Source organism: Struthio camelus, chromosome 7 (genome assembly GCF_040807025.1).
Source record: "Struthio camelus isolate bStrCam1 chromosome 7, bStrCam1.hap1, whole genome shotgun sequence".
NCBI classification, from domain to species: Eukaryota; Metazoa; Chordata; class Aves; order Struthioniformes; family Struthionidae; genus Struthio; species Struthio camelus.
The window spans coordinates 40,348,721-40,366,018 of NC_090948.1; the positions used below are offsets into that span (position 1 = coordinate 40,348,721).

At 46.5% G+C, this 17,298-nt stretch overlaps 1 protein-coding gene across 6 annotated transcripts in view; it reads right to left on the reverse strand.

The window, feature by feature from the left end:
• The window catches only part of MICU1 (mitochondrial calcium uptake 1), a 123,458-nt gene that overhangs the window by 14,647 nt on the left and 91,513 nt on the right, over positions 1–17,298 (reverse strand). For all 6 annotated transcript variants that reach the window (XM_068951001.1, XM_068951002.1, XM_068950999.1 and 3 more), the window contains 2 exons: positions 15,908–16,105; positions 1,510–1,647 (listed from right to left, as the gene is read on the reverse strand). In XM_068951001.1, coding sequence (XP_068807102.1) covers positions 1,510–1,647; positions 15,908–16,105 — 336 coding nt within the window. The remainder of the gene's footprint in view (positions 1–1,509; positions 1,648–15,907; positions 16,106–17,298) is intronic.

The following is a 17,298-nucleotide window of genomic DNA, read 5'->3' on the forward strand; positions in this document are numbered from 1 at the left end:
CCCCCCAAAATAACTCCCTCTATCCAATTTCTCATACACCTGCCTACTGCTTTTTATTTTTACTTATATATACACACATATACATATAACAAACAAATCACAGCAGAAGACCTGATAGTTGGAAATGTAGCAATGACAGAGCTGCTGTCTTCTGCTAGACACGCACTGCAGTTACCAACTCCCAGGGCAGGCGAGCGCACTCTGGCACAAACTCCACAACATTTCCTTTTGGCTTGCTTACGTTTCCCTCCAGTTTTTAACTGGTTAGCTTTTGGCACTATTTGTCTTAAAGCAATGCGTCGGTACAGCACCGGAGTTTGGACTTCCACCTGGTGTTGGGACAGATGGAGAAGTTTCTGAAATACCGATACTGCTGACGGGGTTTCGCTTGCACCCCAAGCAAAATCAGCATTTTGGGGGTGTTCAAACACAAGGAGCCTCCGTGCTGTGTCAGGAGAGATCAAGGACTGACTTCGAAGCCAGGTAGTCAGTCCCCGAAGGCACTGAAAACCATTGCAGCTGGCAGGAGCACCATCTGGGCCTGAAATGGAACGAGAGGGACCAAAACCAACTAGAATCTGGCCAGTTCTAATGTTTCCTACGATTTTTTGCATCTAAACCAATTAAGACATAAATGACAGTTCTGGTGTCACAAGGAAGTGGCTCTAAAACAGTCAGGCCTCGCCAACACATAGGCAAAGATCTTCCATCTGCTCTCGTTTTGGTTAATTGCTTGTTCATGACGTAGTTAAGAAAAGAACAATCCATCCTTATAGAAGCAGACACGAAATCCTAATACTGCAGTCATTTTGCACACTTTCCTTACCTGATAAAACACATCCTTTCAGTATGGATGCGTTACTCCGAGGTCTCTCACTAAATGAACTAGTGCAGAACCTGCAGCCTTATTCCCCTCTAAATCATGAGCAATTCAAATAATTTTTCATATAAGTTCATAACAATAACAAATTGCCCAGGCATGGCAGCTAATTAATCCAAGGTCACGCCAGCGACTAGGTACACATCTTTAATGTTTATCCCGGCTCCAGACCCAGAGCGCTGTTCAGCAAGCATCAGTTTTTAAAACTGCAGCTTCCATTTGAATATGGAGAAGCCCACACTCTGATCCGGACACCGATCGCTGCATTGCTCTCGCTTAAAGGATTTATCGTCTGCCAAGTCAGCACGTCTCCTTGCACTGTCTAACAAGGTGCAGGTGCTTTTCTTTAGGAGACAAAGATTGCTTAGTGCGGGGAAAGACCCTTGCATGTCAATCTACAGCTTAAAGGAAAAACAGTTTCCTCATCTCAGCCCTATTCACAGTGAGGGCATGAAACTGCCCCACGTTTTGTCCATCTCTGCTATCAAGCATCATTCAACCATGCTTATGTTGGACGAGCCTGTGGCAATCGCCATCGGTGAAGGTTACTGAGTTTATTAGCTCATTTCTCAGCGCAGCGGGGGTTGGCTGCACCCAAACTTCCCAGATTCACTGCAACCACCACTGACCTCTCCGTCCTGAAAGTGCTTCTTGAGCTGCTTCAGCATGACGGTGAGCTTCTTGGACTGCACCCCGCTGTAAGCCAGCAGCATGCTGCCAAACTGGCGCTCCGTGATCCGCCCGTCCACCGGATCGTGCCGCTCAAACTGGAAGGGGAAAACAAAAGATGAAAACACTGTGCAGCAAAAAGCTCCTTCAACAGGAAGGGCATAAAAATGTATAATAATAACAATAATAAAATAATGAACATCATCAGATACACTGCTCAGGAAGGACTCCTAACACATTTGAACGCTCGCTTCCCCCCCGGACAGTCTCCATCAGGAAGTCAATGTTTTCCGTACATGCTATTCCCTGGACAAGTTTTCAAAAAGATTTTGTATCTTGACCTCCCAGTTCTGTCTTCTAGAGGCACCGTATTTATAAAGCTGGGCTTGCAGAAGCAGGACGGCTATTTTAACTTGAAAGGAAACTAATGCCTGCAAAGAAGTGAAAAGAAAGAAAAAGTGTTCAGATGGTCTTCGCATGTGCTTCCAACTTGGATGTCTAAATGAACACCCAAAGGATTTGGCTGCTGCCGTAGCCTTGCTGATTGAGCCAAGGATCTATGCTGGGCTGAGCTGAGGTGCAAGCGTGCACTTCAAAAGAAGCACATACAGGAGCGGTCTGATGATCGCTATAAAAAGACCTGGGTGTTAATAAGCCAGGAGAGAAAAATTCTTGCAGAAAAACAGCTCTCATCAGTTTCTTCTGGCTCGTCTCTGATCCAAGCTCCGTACCAGCAAAGGAAGATTCACGCAGGTCTGGAGATTGCGCCTTCCCAAGCCCTAGCAAGTTCTCCTAGTCCCAAACCCCTTCAAGACTGTGATCCCTACGAACACTGCTGGAAGGGCCTTGCAAAACCTCCCGCAAGCCTTTTGGCAGAGAAAGACCTTCCCCATTGACCAATCTCTCCAGCATTCTGGTTTTTCTTATTGGAAAACATCCGATTTAAACTACAGCTGATCACAAACCTGGGAAAAAAAAATTAAAAAAAAACATCACATTTAACAAAGAAATTCCCTTTTCTACTCCTATGGAACAACTGCTTTAGCTCCAGAATAACAAATGGATTTGACATCGTTTGGCTTGGTGAGTTAACCATTTCTACTTCTGTCCCATTTTTGTACTTAGTAACCCATCTAACACAACAGCCACCAATCCATCCAACTAAGAGCAAGGTGGGGGGTGCCGGGGAGATGAAAGCTAGCGGTGCGGCGAGTGCTGCTTTCAGACTGGGTGTAGACAGGTCATTACGTGCAGTAACGAGTCAAAATACTATATAAGTATCAATCATATGAAATTTTAAAAAATCAAAAACGGGGAATTAGTGTTCCTTATTTTGTGTTTTGTCTTATTTTAAAAAGAGCACCCCTAATATTAAAATAAAAAGCTCTCTCACAGATCCCCCACATCAACACCTGGCAATCAAGTACTATACTCCTATCTACACAGGAAGGCAGCCGGGTTCACAGCAAAGGACAGCCTAGAAAGACCGACAAGGGATTAAGTCGATGCGACTGATCAACAACCACCTTCACATTCAAACACAACCATTAAGGAGCTGCGGGAAAGCCAGCAGCCAAGCAGCCGTGCAACGATGGCAAAGCGTAAGGAAAGTTCAAACTTGGTTTGAACTAACGTCTGGTATGTTTACATTAATTCTGAAAGGGCTGAGCAGGGTACAGTATTTAAAGATAGCGCAGATGATGATACGATGCAAAATATATTTCCAGAGCACAGAAATTCTGCTGATTTTTTTTCCCTGATATGTTAGCACCAGCGATGCTCTGTAAAGAAGCTTGGCTTATGGTGACTTGTGTAAGAAAATCTTGTATTTCAGGTTCTAAAAAATAAAATAAAATAAGAGAGAGAGGAAAAAAAAAAAATCACGTTCATCTACCGTTAACACCTGCTTTCCCACCTACCTGTCTGGAAGCAGATGCACTAAAGCTGTTCTCTCCTGCCTCTCTCAAATGTCTTCTGGACAACTAAACCCGCTGTCTCAATGCGGAAATGAAGGAGAGCGCAAAGTCTAGGAGTTTTTTTTTCTTGCAGTATTCCCCGCACAGTCCCTGAATGATGCTAAATGTTAAAAATCCCTCAGCTATTTTGAAAGGCAGAATAAACAGTAGCGTCCTTTCCCAGGCCACTGTAAAGGGAGGCGATACGGGTCCTGCCACGGGGACCAGCCGTTTCCACCTTTTGATAGCTACCGAACCCGGCAACAGCACGCGGCTCGGTTTTGATATCCCCTCCTCCTCGTGGCTACCACCGCATTTCAAGTTCTCGCTCAGGCTTGGGACCGGTTTGTTTTGCGCGGCGTACGGAAAGCCCGTCTGCGTTCTCGCCAGCAGGAAAGGCAGCTCGGGCGCCTCCTGCACAGCTCCCACCCGCGGCCGCTGGGTGCCAGCAGCGGCCGCCGCGCGCGCCGCTGGGACGGCGGTCCCAGGTGGCCCTCCCACGAGCTGCGATGTGCTGAACAGACTAGCCCAAAATATAACAGGCACCTGGCTGACATTTGTTAAAAGCACCTACGTGTTTCTTTATCATCCTGAAAGGCAAGCAAGCTCCTCTCTAACTTAGCCTCCTGCGCGAAGAAACGACCCTGCCGTCTCGACGTCACGTTGGGGAGACAAACGCGACAGTAATTTGTTAAGAAGTTAAGTAGCAAAAAGACGTGCCTACGTATCGGGTCAGCTTCGGTGTCCGGAGGCAAAGCTTTATCCCGCGAGGAAAGCTAAAGGCGAATAAAAGGAGAGCCGTTTTCTCTGCTTCCTTAATCGCATAACTTGTCGTAGGACGATGACGTGAGAAGCCACCATAGAACGACAGCCTCGATATCTGCGGGAAAACAACTGTCAGCCTCTGACGAGCAGCCGGCCCGCACCGAGTCCAAGTCAGCACCGGGAGAAACGTCTCTATTCAGACGGCTGCAGCTTCCTACGGACAGACATCAGGGCTTTTCCCGTCTTTCCTGCGGCTGCCCCCAGCTGCAAACCCTGTCTGCCAGGATCCGAGGCAGCACGAGCTCTCAAACACACCCTCCAAAGGTACCAGCACCGTCACGTCTTCAGGATTGGAGATGGCGCGTCCCAGCGCCAGGGCTGACTTGCCCTTCGTTCCGCTCAAGCGCGGCGGAAGGCTTTGCCTCACCTGCCACGCGCCACGGTTTCCCAAAGAAAATTTAAGATTAACTGGTAGGTTTTAACTTTCCCCCTCCAGGGCATCCCTCCTTCAGGAAAAGGTCACGCTTCCGTTTGACTCTCCTCAAGGGAAGATTTGTCTTTCCAGCCGGCTCGTCGTAGCCGATGGCGTTAGAGAGACGCGTACAGGAAACGCCTCCATAAAACCGCAGCGTTGCAAACCGGTTTGCTCTGCCAACTAACCGTTGCGTTTCGGGCCTGTACGGTGCCTTGTTTCGCTCTCCTTGGGAAGAAGAAAGTTAGTAATGTAACTGTCGCCCTTCCGATGCTCGGGCTCGGCCTACGCTCAAAACGGCAGCCAAGATCCCAACGGCTCGCTTGAGCGAACAAAAGGAAAACAGAAGTCGTCCGATAGGCCTCTGAGCCTGAAGGAAACGCAGGGATCTGCGCAGACCCGAGGAGCGGCTGTCGCGGGGCACGGCCACGCTGAGACACGGGCGTTTCTAAACCAAAGCAGGACGCTCTTCACCCGAAACAGCGAGAGCCGAAAGACGCGCTCAAGGCACAGGAGCGGGGAACGCCCGGTTGTAACGCGGCCCAGCATGCTGTAAACGCGCACCTCAGGTTTTTCCTAAAACGACACCCAAAGAGAAAGCGGTGACACCTCCCACGCTGCCCGCTGACGACCTGCCAGCTCCAGAGCTGAATGAAGACAGAAATGAAGCCTCCGGCCGGCGTTTGAGAAGCCGAAGGAGCTGCCGCCCTCGGCCAGCGCGCACCTGAAGCGGCGACGCGGACGGGAGACCGGCATGGACTTCCTCATTTGCAGACTACCGCTATCTGCCATCGCTTGCGGTACACGCTTCCTGGCGCGTCCCTACTTCTCTTCAGGTCATACACGGCATCAGGAGGTCAAGGATGGAGGGAAAGGGGCTGGGGGGTCCCTTCTGCGCCGCCCCCTCCTCCCCTGGCATTTACGTACACCAGGGACTCGGGGACGGTTTACGGAGCTGTGAGATTGGGGCTGCGCAGCAATGCCCAGGAAGACGCAGCGGCCGTTCGAATCGAGTTCACGCTCTTGGAAATCACAGCGGCAAAACGATGGCACAGGCAAGGGCGTTACTGCTTGGGGTTTTTTTTAACGAAAACTATCACAGGGCTTTTAACGCCCAGCTGCAGTAGGCGCAGGAAGGCCCAGGAGAGCTTCGTTCAGTATCACTTCTAACGCACAACCCTTCCGGCAGCCCCGGGGCGGTAACTCGCTGAAGTCAGCTCACTTGGCAGTTTGGGACTTGCACATATATATTCCACCAACTTCCCTCGACAAGAACACCAAAGCTAAGCTAGGCTGACGAAGCCGAGCAGCGATGCTCTGCCCCGGGCACGACGGCTGGCTGGGGCCTCCCGCTGAATTGCTTTTTACCCAGTTACGTCCATACTTACGACTACGTCGCTCCCGAAGCGCACGGGCTCACCGGAGAGTTACTGCCAGACCTTGCTACGCTATAAACACGAAGGAAGAATATGAAACGCGGTCACATCAGACAGTTTTAAAAGGGATATTAAACACAAGAACCACGAAGCATAGCACTTACTCTGTGCAAAGGTCGGTCTTTGGAAGTTATTAGTTTTTTTCCTCATTTTTCAGAGGTGTTATAAAGAAAATCCCTGCACCAACCTTCTACCAATTCAATACAGATACCTCTGAACTTCAAACTATTTGCAACGAGGCATCCTGGCAATATAACTTCTATCCCCTTCAAATACTCATATCAACACAGTATCTAGCTGTATTTTAACAGGCTTTTAATTGTATAGGAAGGTTTCTCCTAAAAAGAGATCAAAACCGATATATTTCCTAAAAATCTCAGTTTCACTAAGCATCTAAAAAAGAAATGTATGTGCGCACCACTTGTTATTCCCAGCTGAGAGAGCAACAAGAAAAGCCATGAAGACTTTTAGCTTGTAGAGCAGAGTGCTGAGGATGATTTTTGAGCTCATTTATGCCGTACGAGCAAACATCAATAACAAATACTGCTAATACCAATTCCGTCAGTTTTAGGGGCATCTGAAAAAGGCGACCTGCTGTGAGACACTCGTATGTGTGTATAATGAGGAATCAAAAGCGTCTGGGAAATAATGATTTGTAGGCTAGCATTCAGATTCGCAGTATATGCCCCTTTAGAGTAGTATTTGCTCAAAGCTTTACTTGGCAGGCCGTAACGCATTATTTATCTGCAAACTGCTGCAGCGCTGGCTCTGGCGACTGTTCTGGAGAAGCAGATGGCCAGGATACCCCGAGAAAGCTGTCTTCGATGCTGTACGTCCGCGGAGCGCCAAGTCCTCCGACTCCCCCAGCTCGCTGCAAGCAGCTTAAGTGAGTATGTAGTAACAGAGTTAAAATTTACACCCGCCAGCATCGGTGAAATCCCAGCAGACCGGCTGTTTGACAGCTGCTTTGGACGTTTCATTGACCTTGGCGTTGCGCCACTGCCTCCGAGGGGGAAAACTTAATTCCAATCAGCAGCAACTTGCTACAGTTTAATGAGCAATTTAAAAAGGTTACAAAAAGACAGCCAAACTTTCACTTTGTCTTCGTGAATCAAAAGAGCTTCTTGCCAGCTCTGAAAAGATCCACATTTTGGAATTTCCTGGGGCAAGGGAGCAAAGTGAAGAGGATGGGAAGGAGAGGAACCAGAAATGCTTACCAAAAAAAAAAAAAAAAGTTTTTGATAAATTAAAAGAAAGCATTAACTTGACTGCCTAGAGGAGAGGGGGAAGAGGCTGCCAGAGGCAGCAGCACACCCACTGCCCTGGGAACCTATAAAACATCCCTGGGAAACACCTAAGCCTACGGTCATCCCTGCTCAGGCTCAGGGTGGACTGGGTGCTCCAAGTGCCCTGATCTCATGCGGTCGGGAAACACAGAGAAAAGTCTCCAGGGAAGCGGCACACACAATTTTACTGAAAAAGCACATCTTTCCTGCCTGTCGCTGGGTTTCCGTCGCTCCTGTTGGACCTTGTTGCTCAGTTCACCGAGAAAGAAATCTGCAGCACTTTCTAATCCAGCCTAACAAAGGAAACGGAGCGCCTGCTTTCTGCTCCCCTCGCCATTAGTGCATCAACAGCAGCAAAGTCGGGAGCTGCACTGAAGATGACAACGTATGGAGGTAGAGAACAGCTCTGTCTTCAGAATTAAAAAGGGGGGAAAAAAAAAAAAAAAAGAGTACAACAACTAAAATCTGTTCATATAGCTCAAGGATGATGCCCAAGTCAAAGGTACCTGACACGAGAACCGTTCACCTGAAACTTCTTAATCAGCAGTTTTGGTCTCTTCTTATTATCCAGGATTCATTGTGTATTTATTTCGGGTTGCACTTAAAAAGCCGGCTGCTGCTCTCACCCAGGGAAGCGGAGAAAGCCTGTGAGGTGGTAAATGTTTCTGTGTTTCCTGCGATTGCTAGAGCACATTACCCCTGCTCCAACAGCCGCTGTGCTGGCCAACCCCGGGAAGATGGAAAACTCACAGTGACGCAAGGGTCTCTAAAGGTCTGCTTTTATTGAGGTGTGCTAATTGGGACATTACAAACGAGTAACTAACTGTTCTACAATAAAAATAAAACCTCAAACGCTTCCGAGATGTTTCCTGCCTTTTTTGCATAGCTAACAGTGCAAAACCCAACCGGCGCTGCTCGTATCCGCAGCTTGCTGGACCCGAGCTAGCTTGGACCTAAAGCCCTTGGCACGGGGCTGACTAGCGCAGGCCAAGGTAGCTATACGGCTTCAGTCTTGACCGCCTGATCAACGCTAATGTTTATGCAGCTATCCCTCCAGCGTCTTGCCAGTCAACTTTTCAGGCTTTCACCTGACTGAACTGCATGCGCTGTACACAACAGCGGTCTATTCTAAAGAGCTTATTCTTTCCACTCGATTGATTTGGCTATATAAGCCTCCAGACGCACCCTTGTCACAACAAAATTAATCAAAACATCCCTCTTAAAATTGTATTTTCAGGAGGCGAGCAAAACACGCTCCGCTATCTGCTTTTGCAGAGCGCTCAGCGCGCTGCACTGTGGGACCTCGAGAGCAAATTTACACCCGTTTCATAAATCACCCGAGGAGCCCTTCGTTACCAAGCCCAACCTCATCGGACACTAACGACGCAATAAATAGGCATCCTAATAACTTCCTTAACCAGCCTCCCCTGTAGAGCTGCTGCATCGGCCACATTTTAAAATGACGGCTCAAATTCAAGTAAAGAAACCGAACGTATCAGAGCGGGCACGGTACAAAGATTTTATCACCGGGCATCGCGACGGTTGCTTTCATCAGGCACGAAGCATCCGTCCCAAAGGAGCGCTGTGAAATATCCTCTCCCTGGGACGCACCGTGCACGTTCTACTTCGTTGACTTTTGTCAGCACAAAGCTGGAAAGGACCCAGCAGGAAACAGTGTAAATGAATTTCCCCTTTTGCTAATGCCTGGTGCGCTGCTATGATACGGAGCCCCCCCCCCCCCACGGCTGGTATCAGACCACACCGGGGGCGCTCCCCCTACTTAACGACAAAAGTTTCTGAAATTTAATCTCTCTTGCATTGAAACTAAAGTCCCTCGTTGCAGGTGCAAGCCTTTTCTTACTTGCTCTGCCGTTACCGGTTGATGAAAATCACTGGTCTCGGTCTTCTTTATGGTGACTCTGTGTTTACTGAGGCAGCTGCATCTCCTTTCTGCCTTTCCTTCAAACTGCACGTGCCAAGGCCTCATAACTTAACTCTTACAGCCACGTTTTCCCAACTTTTTTCTCCATCGTAACATCCCACTCTGAATTCTTACAGAAGTCTTTGGTTGACATCAGGCAAAAATCTAAACGTAAGGTTTTTCTCAATCCTAACCAAGACTCTACAGTCTGTCCGAATGCTTCACGTGACCCTTCCCATTCACACACCAAGAACAAGCACACTGACAACAGCTTTGCATTGTGCAACAGCACAAATGGGATTAGCTGCCCAGATCAGCTCAACTGCCCACCTAGACACCCCCGGTGCCCCAGGTTATCTGCTTCAAGCTGGGCTGTGACTCCTCACCAGAAGGACTTCAGAGTTGCCTGATATGAAGCTAGTCACGGTGGTTAGTTCCCCGTTAACTGGAGGTGTCTCAAAACTCTGCCATCCACAACACCTTGATGGTTATCAGTCTCAAAAATCATCAGCTCCACTTCTAGTCCCCAAGACTTCTAATATACATAACACAGAGAAGAGGAAGCGTGGAAATCTCTACGCTTGGTAACTCCTCCATAACTTGGCACTAAACTGTTTGTGGCTTTGTCTACCCTGACTACAGTAAGCATTTCTGGAGGAAAAGTCCTCAACGTCAAACTCTTCTCCCCTCCTAGAGCTATTCTTTTAGATTATTGACATCAACGTACCTGGAACCTAACGTCAGGGGACGCTGAAGTGATACAGACCCAGCGCGTGGGGCTATCGGACCGAGAGGCAGAGATAGGTATGTTCCCAAAGATCTCCCATTAGCTGATCCCATCATTCCTAATATGCCTGCACCAGCTGGGACCGCACAGGAAAGAGAGGTTCAGGCTGAACTTGGCAAACAACGCCACAAAGGACAAGCTGGTAGCAGAGGACCTCCCTTCTGCATGCAGATCTGGTCCTTCACTGCTGTCTCCTGCGTCTCTCAGCTTTGCAGCATCCATCTTGCGGTTGCACAGGCGATCCACAAACACACGCTTGGTCTGTTGTCTTAACAGAGAAAAAGCTCCTAGGCAACACACCAGAATAAAAACAAAAAAGCCAAGCTGCTCCTGGGTTTGTTTTAGTTGCCTAAAAAGTGGCTGCTTCTTTAAATCATATTTGCAGTTGATTAATATTGCTCTCCCTGCTCTGTGCTTTAGCCAGTCCCTCTCTCAGCAGCCGTCGCTTGCCCTTCGCCTCCCCCAGACTTCACTGCCGTCCTCCCACCGACTCCGACCCCAGCTACGGTGCTTCTGCTCCTTGGGCTCTCCAGAGCAGAAACCGTAAAGACACGCAGCAAGTTCAGAGATGTGCATGACTTAGCCTGACTCCTCCTGATGTCGCCTCCTGACCTCTCGCATCTTCTTCTTGAATCGGCTTTTGCAACAAGCAGAGGACCAAAGAAGTGAATGCTAGGATTTCTGTATGTAACGACCAGCCCGTCCTCTCCTCCTTTCCCATAGCATACTGAATGGTTTCAAAGCCTATTTTTAATGTCTAACCGTGATGGATATTATCACAAGGGTAAGTTAAAAACAAAACACACAAACAAAAACACAACAAAACAACAAAAAAAAACCCAAAACACCACTTGTGCAAGTTCGATAGGAAACAGAACTCCAAAAATTTGAGTTATAGGCCCTTGCTTACAAAGCTTAATCAGTTTGACACTGCCAGACTTCATTTTTCAGGCTAGTCACAATAACGTACGTAACTTTTCTTTCACCTAAATCACTGCATCAAACATACAGACTTGGGACTCATTGCTGCAAACTTAGCTGCCTGTGTTAACATTTACTGAAACTCTGTAGCAGTCAACAAGGCCATATAAAAACCAAGACAGAACCCCAAAAATCTTGAGTAAGGTGGTAACAATGTGCTATTTTTTAATATTTGCTACAGGGTGGCAGAACTCAGCTGCCAACTACTCCAGCTCTGCACAAAAGCACTTCTCAGGGACTCCAGTAACTACCCTAAAACCAGGCTGTGAGGTATTGTAAGTGTCTTTATGAAACAAAAGAACATTAGTTAAGACAGGGTTTAGGTCCAAAGGGATTTAGGACTTCCTAACAAGAATCGTGCAGATGGAATAGGACAACACCGTCCACCAGACCTTCTTGATAAAAAAACAAAACAAAAAAACAACTGTGTCATGAAAACAGGAGCTTCCAGGGTAAAGGAGGTACTGAGATTATCCCACATCACCTGCTACAGAACACAGGCACACAAAATGAACGATGTTCTGGATGGTGGCAATGCAAGGTGCTACCTTTGCTGTGTTTTCATGAAATCCCATTTTACATCTCTTTGCTCTAGCACTTGAGGAGACCTTTTGCTTGGGAGGGACAACTAACAGAAGCATCCTTGATCTGACGGGAAACAAAGATTGGCAAAGAGTCTTAAGCTTAAGCATAGGGACACCCATCTGCACAAGGATCTGATTCCTCAGTCTGTCTGGCAAGTTCCTTTATGGGCTCCATCTGAACGGGCCAAAATATCTAAGTAGCATCCCACCACCTGGAGGTGAACGCTCCAGCTCACATTAGCAATGCTTTCAAGTGTTGCCACATCACCCCAGACCCCCCAGGGGAAGTGAGGTTGCTCATGGCTGTGCTTCGCAAGCTGGCCGCTCCAATTGCGGCAACTCGTGACCAGAAGACAGGGCGTTTGGCCGGTTTAGTCCTTGCTGCAGCAATTCAACTGAGAACAAGTGTCCTCAGGGAAGTGATGTGCTATAGAAAACTCACTGCAGGCATTCTGAAAAAAATTACTAAGGTTTTGTGCCATAGGCTCTTAGCCCACAGTTGGCAGTAGGAGGCCAGCTGGAGGACTATATGAAAATAAAACTAAGTATTGAGACTAAATCTCTATTAGCAGGCTTTTGGTTGCCTTTCAGAGGGCGAAGAGGTGATGCAGGTGTGAAGGACAAACACCTAACTTAGGTCTTTTCCACATATACTTATGGAATCAGAAAAACTGAGGCTGAAAGATAACCACAGGCTGGCTGGGACTTCCGGTCCACTAAGGATACAGAAATATCTAGGGCAAACACCAACGCGCAGAAACGGGATAAACTAGGATGCCAAGTTCCATCCATCTTCAACTCGCAGAACTATATCGCCCAAAAAGCGCCATTCAAGCAATGCTCTACACGTCCTAATACAACATATGACAGCTCCCAAGTACAGGTACCAAATTCCTATTGTACGGATAAATAATAGGTTTCAGTTTGTTTTTACACCTCTCCTGTAGGAACCAGAAGCACCTTGCATGCAATTTCTGATCCGGAAGACTATTAAGCTGTGAGACAGGAGCAAAGCAGGAGAGAAACTGAAAGTTGCCAAACCACAGGAAAGTTCTAATAACCCATTAAAAGCGTCTGTTCTCCCTCTGGCTGTGGTTACTTTTCTCATTTTTTCCCCTCCGCTACTTAGCCAATTGCTGAGTTTTCATAAAATGAAGGAAAATGTGCTTTCATCACAAAATAAGCAAAAGGGAAGAAGCAAACACCAGGCCACGGTAACTTAAGCGTGGTGTCAGCATTTCATCCACAAGGAACGTGGAAATGTTCAGGGCTTTATCTGATCCAATTGCTCTGAGAAAATTTCAGTTCAGTCTTAACAGGAAACATGCATAAATATTTTTATATTAAAAAAGAAAAAAACCCTAAAACCACTAAGAAGAAATTGGGTTCAGCCGGTCACAAAGCATTGTTCCACCTTCACAGTCAGCAAAATAAACTAATTCCAGAGCACATTAACCACAGGGCATGTCTGGATTCCTGAGCTCAAAGGGGGAAAAAAAAAAAAAAAGCTTTAAAAAAAAGTCTTAAAAGTAGGGGTTTTTTGGAAGGAAGATCTGAGCCTCCCAGTTTGAGGACAGAGGCACTGAACCGCTCAGGGGCTATACTACAGTTCCAGATTATACTGCGAATTAAGAGTTTCCCCTAAGCCTATCCTGGAGTTAAGACACTTGCCCCAAAAATTAAAAATAAAAAAAAATTGGTTTTCAAATTAATCTACCAGTCTCGCACTGTGTACTACTTCAAGCCACTAAAAGATTAGTGGATCTGAACTCCTGGCAAATCCGACACAAACTTCTCCTTTTAAGTGCCGACCAGTAACCAAGTTACTCCAAGAGAAAGAGCTGAAGATGATCTATGAGGACACCTGGGCACTGGCCATTTTCCACACTGAGAAAGGAACAGTGCTTGCAGGCTCATTACCTAAAGACAGACAGATAAAACAAGGGAAGCCGTTAAGAAATGACCTGAGTGAGTTATCTGTTGCTCTGCAGCAGAGCTATTTCCTAATGCCATTTCTCATACTCTTCTGATCTGTACAGAAATACTTGAGAAATGTCTCTTCACTATCGTGTTTTCATAAATGGCTGAGTTCATAAAAGCATTTCTTCAAAAGGGAACACCACAAACCCACTAGACATTTGTGTGAAAAGCCACCTAACCGTGAATAAAAACATCAAGAGTGAAGCAGAAGAGAAGATGGGAGATAACGTCAAAAGAGATAAAAGCAGAAGAGGGGAGAGGCCAGGTTACACAACGCTAGGGAAAGAAATAGGTCTGTACTGTCCAAAGTCAGGCGCTGTAATATCATGAACTCAAAAAAACCACGATTTTGGCAGAACTATTCTCTTGGCATAGGTCAATTTACAGATGAAAAGAGTATCAGAAATGCTAACCATAGCACGAACCACGTTCAAGTGTGCTGTTGTTCATTCAATAACTATGCATTTATGATAGTCATTAACTTACCAGTAAGTAAACCTTTTTTGCACTGTACCTCAATTAACAAATAACTTGTGAGCAACAGCTAGAAAGGCAACTAATATACACCAGAGAGAATCACGGTTGACTTAAAATCATTAAGAACTGAATTAGGACTCAACTGCTGCAGAAGAAAAAGGAAGAAGAGGTACCATGAAACCAAATAACCCTATTGCTTCGTTATTAGATAAGTGGAAACCCATGGAAGGAGCATACGACTCCAGCACAGGGCTGGAAACTTCAGTGCCCGCTCTTTGCCTGACCTCGGAGTGAAAAAACGGACGCGGGAAAACAGAACAAGCTGACAACAGAGGATGGAATAGCCTTTCTCTTCCCTTCTAGTTTGAATTTCATCTTATGTCTTTTAACCTTAACAATTATTTCATTCATTCTCAATGTGCAGAAACACTGAGTAGACACGCTCCAGTCTGTGCAGAACATCTTGCCTCACCAACTTATTCCCCATGCAAATGCATAGTCAGATCCCTGACTCTGTTTAACAAAGTTAGGTGAAATCACTTAACTGAACAATAATAAAGAATTAGTCCTTAAGTGAGTCACCTTAGTAAAACTACAAATCACAAAGGGGATAAATTCAGGTTACGGTTACCAGGTTCCAAGTGACTGAGTTACAGCAACTTAGCAAGATACTGCTCGTTAGCTAAATTGCACAAACTGACCATAAGTACATTCCTACATCAGACAAAAGCATTAGTGAACTCCAACTACTGTCTTAACAGGTTGTGAGGAGTTCTTTTTGTGCACAAAATCCTCACTCCTGACAAATAAAAGAACCAGTTTTTGATCAAGCCCAGTCCAATGGGCAAGCTTTCTATCAAGGACGACAGTGTTTTAAACTAAGGCAATTCTACTTGGGAGCTGAGAGAGAGAGAGAGATCAAGAAACTCCCTATTGCTATTTTTGTATTCCCTTTAATCAAAAAAAGAAAATTTTGAAGCTTAATGCTTAAATCCAGGATGCGTGACTAGAAGGAGGAGACTGGGAGCTTCTGTTAACTCATAGTAACACAAAGAAAACCAGAGACATTCAATCTAACAGAAAGGAAGAGGGTTCAAAACAGATGCCCAAAATTTCACATAACGTACGTTAACCCAAGAACGTATAACGGAGGTCACATAACACAGACCATACGTTTAGCAGGATTCAAAGGCGGCTTGAACACTCATGTAGCAGAAACATTCAGAATAATAAACAAATAAACGGGGGAAAAAAAGCACACCAGGAGTTTTGCAAAGGTAATAAACCCTCATCCTTCAAGGGAAAAGCCACCTGAGACAAACTTTCTTAAGATAAGTTAGGCACAGACCCAACTCATAACTCCTTTGGTCCTTTTCTGAAGCATCTCGTAATCATCTCCATAAGCAGCACCAAGGCAGAGTAGAGGGAAAGATGCCTGGGACCTGCCAGCCTCTGCCACGGCTCAGCAAGAGCAGCTACAAAGAAAAGCTGGGGATGGTGCTGGGGACCAAGATGCTCATCAGAAATTCAACAGCAGAGCTGATAGGACGCAAGTGCTATGAACCGCAGGTGCAGTAATACTCTCCAAACCCCTTCTGTTCTTGCTTCATCCTTAAGAAACCAGGTTTCAGGCCGCATGATGCAGAAACACGGCAGGTCTCAAACAGCACGGTCTGCTTTGTACCACCCTCTTCCCACATGCAAGAATACAAACCTCGAGCTTCAGAATATCATGCTGAAGTTTGCGCTGGAAATCTAAGAAGTGAGAGATGGTGAGCTTCCCTTTCAGATCAGCTCCGAAGAAGTATGTCGTCAGGGCAGAGCTGAACCCAGTTTTCAGGGTGTTTCCAGTTGTGGAGCGGTCTCTGTGGCGCATGCCCATGCTGGTTTGGGAGCGAATGATGCTCTGCACCTAAAAATAAGAGGGAAGGCATTAGCATCAAAAAAGTACTACTAGGGCTTGGGCTAACCAAGTTTCATTATGAATTATGCCAGTTCAGCCATGTGTTACGCTGGACCATCCTCTGTTTTTTTTTTTGTTCGGTTGTTGTTGTTGCTTTTCTTTTTTTTTGGCTGAAATAAGTAATTCTCAAAGGACACCACAATCTAAAAACTTGGCTCAACTGAGGATTTGGAGTTTTTTGGTCCTTTAAAAAAAAGGAGTAGAAAGCGCTTAAATTAAGTTTTACCAAACAGTTCACCTGGTTTGCAAATACCCATTTTAGAGCTGATGCTACGCCTGGTCAGCAGAGAGCAGTGAAGTTCTCAGTGAAGGCACCAGTGGGGAAGCAGCGGCATGTTTTAGAGGTTTTGCTTTCTGCAGCAGCAAGTAAGAGCCCAAAGCATGCCAAATACAATGAATGAGCTGCTCTGGGCTGACCTGGCTCAGATTTGGGCTGTGCAGACGACGCAGCTGCCAACACCTAGACGTGCCAACACAGTGCTCTACCCAACTTCACGCCCCCGCCAGCAAGAGCATCACCATCTCCGACAAACCCTTCCCAAGCACTGCTGATGCTCGTGCTAAAGAGACACCAAGAAAACAGCACACGTATCACCCCCGGATCTAAGTTCTTGCAACACTATTTGACAGATCCTTTTGCAAAATTGACCCATTTTCTATATTAATTTCTATCCTCTACTTCAACTCTCTTCCTCTATTGACTGCACTTCTTTGTTGGTGCACACCAGCTCTAGATAGCTCACACAGTGTATCTTTTCCACTTACACAGAGAAACAGGTTTTCTGCGTAAGCGCATTCTCACATTTGCTCTCTGATACCTTCTGCGACGGGATTTAAGCTGCTCTGTCCCACGGACTGTGCTGCAAGCTGCGCTAAAGGCTGACCAACGGGCTCCTCAGAAATCCCATAGACCACAACTGGCCCAACTAAAAGCCCAGCTGAAGTGTCAGCAGAACAAATAACGTGAAAATATCCGAGTTACCAGCAGACTTGAGATCATACATATTTGCATGAATGCAGGGCAGTGCGAAACCAAACACCGTAACAACTGTATTTTGCAGAACCCCTGCTCCGAGAAAGACCCAGGCAATCAAACCAACCGCTCGACGACAGCGCACGGCTCAGCGCTGTGGCTGAGAGGC